General features: G+C 38.4%; 1 protein-coding gene across 1 annotated transcript; it reads left to right on the forward strand.

Moving 5' to 3' along the window:
• The first annotated feature begins 8 nt into the window (after positions 1-8).
• On the forward strand, positions 9-936 carry LOC101678590 (olfactory receptor 1Q1). The gene is given in 2 exon segments (XM_004782104.1): positions 9-224; positions 226-936. Coding segments are annotated over 2 exon segments (927 nt in total).
• The last annotated feature ends 4,433 nt before the right edge of the window (positions 937-5,369 follow it).

Below are 5,369 nucleotides of genomic sequence, written 5' to 3' on the forward strand. Positions count from 1 at the left end.
AGCAACTGATGGTCAATACCAACTGGACCAGTGTATCCCATTTTGTTCTCTTGGGCATTTCTGCCCAGCCGGAAGAGAAGGTTCCACTCTTCCTTCTTTTTCTACTGATGTATGCAATCAACATTTCGGGGAACTTTGCCATCATCACACTGATTATCTCTACTCCACGCCTCCACACCCCCATGTATATCTTCCTCAGTAACTTGGCTTTGGCAGACATCTGCTTTCACCTCCACCACAGTCCCCAAAATGCTACAGAACATTTTTTCTCCTACCAAGGCTATTTCCTACATGGGATGCTTAGCTCAGACTTATTTCTTCATTTGCTTTGCAGCCATGGAAAACTTCCTTCTGGCTGCAATGGCCTATGACAGATACATTGCCATATGCTACCCTCTCCACTACCCTAGGATCCTGACCAGAATACTATGTTCACAGATGGTGGCTCTGTGCCAGATCCTCTCTCATCTTCATGCCATGCTGCACACCTTTCTCATGGGCCGATTGATCTTCTGTGCAGATAACAAGATCCCCCATTTCTTCTGTGACCTCTACCCTCTGATGAAGATTTCCTGCTCCAGCCCCTATCTCAACACCCTAATGATTCATACAGAGGGTGTTATTGTCATCAATGGAGCTCTGGTCTTTATCATTGCTTCCTATGCCCGCATCATCTCAGTGGTCCTCCGGAGCTCCTCAGCCAAGAGCAAGTGGAGAGCCTTTTCTACCTGTGGCTCTCACCTCACTGTGGTGGCTATCTTCTATGGCACACTCACATGGGTCTACTTCCGGCCTCTTACCAGCTATTCGGCACCTGAGGGTCGCATCCTGACAGTCATGTACACAGTGGTAACCCCCATGTTGAACCCCTTCATTTATAGCCTGAGGAATGGGGATGTCAAGGGAGCCTTCAGAAAATGGGTGAGCAGAATATGAACTTCTTCCTCCAGCTAAAATCCCCAAACACAGTTTCTAGTTTTATCTATGATTCTGGGAAAACAATTTTGTCCCTCACATATCTGTTTCCATTAGAACTTCCTAGAAATATCCAAATTAGGTATATATTATGGATTTTACCACTGAATATTGTTCTGAGCTATCCCTTAAACCAAAAAGCACAGGAACAGGAAACTATGTATTTAGTTATAACTGAGAGTGTGCTCTGGGTCTGCCATTAAACAACAGGGTTGTAATATACTTCAATGTAGGCAGCAGAAAACAATTCTGGTTAATTCATAGATTTATTAAAAGTGTATGTGGAACTCATGAATTTCCACGAAGGCTAAGCAACCAGGCTCAATCAAATGGAAAAGACTAAGAAAGGTTGTATAGTCAGAACCATAGTCAAGTTCTATTTTTAATTTCTTGAGGAATCTCCACACTGTTCTCCAAAGAGGCTGCACCAACTTGCATTCCCACCAACAGTGGAAGAGGGTTCCCCTTTCTCCACATCCTCTCCAACACATGTTGTTTCTTGTCTTGCTAATTTTGGCCATTCTAACTGGTGTAAGGTGATATCTCAATGAAGTTTTAATTTGAATCTCCCTGATGGCTAGTGATGAAGAACATTTTTTCATGTGTCTGCTAGCCATTTGTATGTCTTGATTGGAGAAGTGTCTGTCCATATCTTCTGCCCATTTTTTGATGATTGTCTGTTTTGTGTGTGTTGAGTTTGAGGAGTTCATTATAGATACTGGATATCAACCTTTTGTCTGTACTGTCATTTTCAAATATCTTCTCCCATTCCGTGGGTTGCCTCTTTGTTTTCTTGACTGTTTCCTTTGCTGTGCAGAAGCTTTTGATTTTGATGAAGTCCCAAAGTTCATCTTTGCTTTTGTTTCCTTTGCCTTTGGAGACATATCTTGAAAGAAGTTGCTGTGGCTGATATCGAAGAGATTACTGCCTATGTTCTCCTCTAGGATTCTGATGGATTCCTGTCTCACGTTGAGGTCTTTTATCCATTTTGAGTTTATCTTTGTGTACGGTGTAAGAGAATGGTCGAGTTTCATTCTTCTACATATAGCTGCCTAGTTTTCCCAGCACCATTTATTGAAGAGACTGTCTTTTTTCCACTGTATATTTTTTCCTGTTTTGTCAAAGATTATTTGACCATAGAGTTGAGGGTCCATATCTGGGTTCTCTACTCTGTTCCACTAAATTATCTCTTATTCAGTACTTTGAAGGAAATGTCAACCAATACAATACACACATGCTAGCAACTGTGGTGCAGTCAATAAAAAAATGAAGCAGAATAATTACTGGCCTTACTCTCATTTCATCAGTAGCCTTTAGGTACATACAGATATCAAAACCTTTAGCTATTAACTCTGTTCTTTTCTCCCATTATTTCTTATCTGTATGCTATTGATAGTAATAAGAATATTAGTAATAATAGGACACACACATATGGTTTTCATGAGCTGGTCAGTATTATAAGGGCTTTACATATATTTTACTCATAAATTCCTTTCAACAACCCTAAATTATAGATACTGTTTCTCTCTTCTTTACAGATGGATAACTGAGGCAGAGTAGTTGAATCATTGTCAAAGAGCACTAAATGGTTTTACTTTTTGTAGACTAAGTGCTTGATTTAGCTTTGATTCTGGAGGGTTACACTTTAAAAAGGCTATCTCAATAAATACACTGCCAGCCACACTGACTAGTAAAGAGCCAGAACTCTCCAACCTTCTATGCCACCACCCCCTGCTCATTTGCTTCAGAAATCTTGGCTGATTTAGATTAACTGACCATTTGTGCCATTTGTTTTTTTCTCTTCCCACACTTTAAAGTCCTGCCCTTATGTTTTAAATCCACCAATAGAATCAACCTGTAAAACCCAAGGCCCCTTCCCTCAACCCCAATAAAAGCAGAACACTAAGCCTATGCTCTCCTATGCTTTCTCTGTACCTGTGACCTCACTATGGGGTACCAAGTGTACAATATGCTTTCCAGACCTGAGGGTAATAAAATTTTTTTTCAAAGTTTCCTGATCATTACTGAGGGCATTTTGTAATCATAATCACTACCAGGGCAGGTCCAGCTAAAACTGGTTACCAATAGCCCGAGAAAAAAAGTCACATGACAAGTTGTGACAATAGTGGCATTCTAATTCATGGTATCTGGTTCCAGAGTCCATCCCCTTGAACATGACCCCACACCACCTTCAACAAAGCCTTTTAGCATTTTCTCTTGGGTTTTTGCACTCTATTTCATTCAGACATCTTCAAGAAGAAGAATATTTAGAAAATCATATTTACACAAAAGAGCTACTTACTTCTATTATTTCAGTGTAATTATAAACACTGCTCCCTTTATCTCTCAAATGTATGTGTTTCTTTACAGCAATAATACAGACACCATCACATATAAATAAATGGCACAATGATTCCACCCACTATTTTCATAGTCCATCTTTGATTCTTCTTTTCCCCTTACATATTACATCAAGTCTATCAGTGTATTTAAACAGCCTACTTGACATATGTCCCATATAGGACCACTTACTTCTAGTGTTAGAGCCACTCTCTCTCCCAATCTCTATTACCAGTGCTCTATGTCCTATACTGTCTTTTATGGAGGGACATGAAAGCTCAGATAGAATAATTTAGTCACTGTAATTACTGAACTGCTAGTTATTACTATGAATTTAAAATAATGTGAGAATGTAAAATTATTATAATTTTAAAAGAGATAGACTACTCTATGGTCTGCTCAAAAAATCACTCTCCTCGGGTGAAACATCTATACTCTGAGAACTATAGCATGCTGATGCAAGAAATTAGAGATCACACAAATAAATGCAATGATATTCCATGCTTATGGATTGGGAGAACAAATTTTGTTAAAATGTTCATCCCAAAACAATCTACAGATCTGATGCAATCTCTCTCAAAATACCAACTGCATTTTTCACAGAACTAGAACAAATAATCCTAAAATTTGTGTGAAACCACTAAAGACCCTGAATGCCAAAGAATTCTTGAAAAAGAAGAACAGAAGTGGAGGTATCACAATTCCTGATTTCAAGATATACTACAAGGATATAATAATCAAAACAGTATAGTACCAGCACAAAAATAGACACATGGATCAATGGAACAGAATAAAGAGCCCATAAATACACTCACAATTATATGGTCAATTAGTCCTTGTCAAAGGAGGCAAGAATATGCAATGGAAAAAAGACAGTCTCTTCAACAAATAGTGTTGGGAAAAACTGAACAGCTACATGCAAAACAATGAAACTGGACCACTTTCTTGCACCATACACAAAAAACTCAAAATGGATTAAAGACATTCATGTGAGACAGAAACTATGAAAATCCTAGAAGAGACCACAGGCAGTAATTTCTCTGACATTGGCCATAGCAACATTTTTCTAGATATGTCCCCTGAGACAAGGGATAGAAAAGCAAAAATAAACTATTGAAAATACATCAAAATAAAAAACTTCTTCACATCAAAGGAAACAAGCAACAAAACAATGAGACAACCTACTAAATGACATTTGCATGAAGACATTTGCCAGTGATATATCTGATAACGGATTAGTATCCCAAATGTATAAATAACTTATGCAACTCAACACCAAAAAAACACAAACAATCCAATTAAAAATGGGCAGAAGACATTAACAGACAATTCTCCAAAGAAGACCTACAGATGGTCAACAGACACATGAAAAGATACTCATCATCACTTATCATCAGAGAAATGCAAATCAAAACTACAATGAGATATCACCTTACACCTGTCACAATGACAAGTATATGACACTGCCATGATATGACTAAAATGATCACAGTTCTGCAGGCCTCACTGATGTATAATTTGGCTTAGCAATCCCCTATGCTCCATATTAGTTTTAAAAGATGAGAGGTTCAGGTTTGGTGATCTAAAAACAGCAGTTTCAGGGGGTGCCTAAGTGGCTCAATTGGTTAAGCATTTGGCTCTTGATTTTGGCTCAGGTTATGATCTCAGGGTCATGATGGAGCCCCACATCAGGCTCCATGGTCAGCGTGGAGTCTGCTTGAGATTCCCTCTCTCACCCTCCTTCTGTCCCTCCATCCATTCTCTCTCTCCTTCTCCCTCTCTCTCTCAATCTCTTAAACAAATAAATATATAAATAAAATATTTTGAAAAATAAAGTAAATCAATAAAATTATTTGTCCAGTTCCAATATGATGAGATTTTAGGTCAGTCAATGAGGATCAGAATTATTTATTTACAAATTCATTTCTTCCCAAATCCAGGCAGAAGGGAGCCAACAAGGAAAATTATTTCACATGATTGTGAACGATACCAGGTATTACGAATGTAACCCATTTATTTGAGGCATTTTCAAGTTAGACCTTAACTCCTTGGGC

Source organism: Mustela putorius, unplaced genomic scaffold, assembly GCF_011764305.1.
Source record: "Mustela putorius furo isolate JIRA1106 unplaced genomic scaffold, ASM1176430v1.1 tig00000596_pilon_pilon_pilon, whole genome shotgun sequence".
Taxonomy (NCBI): Eukaryota; Metazoa; Chordata; class Mammalia; order Carnivora; family Mustelidae; genus Mustela; species Mustela putorius.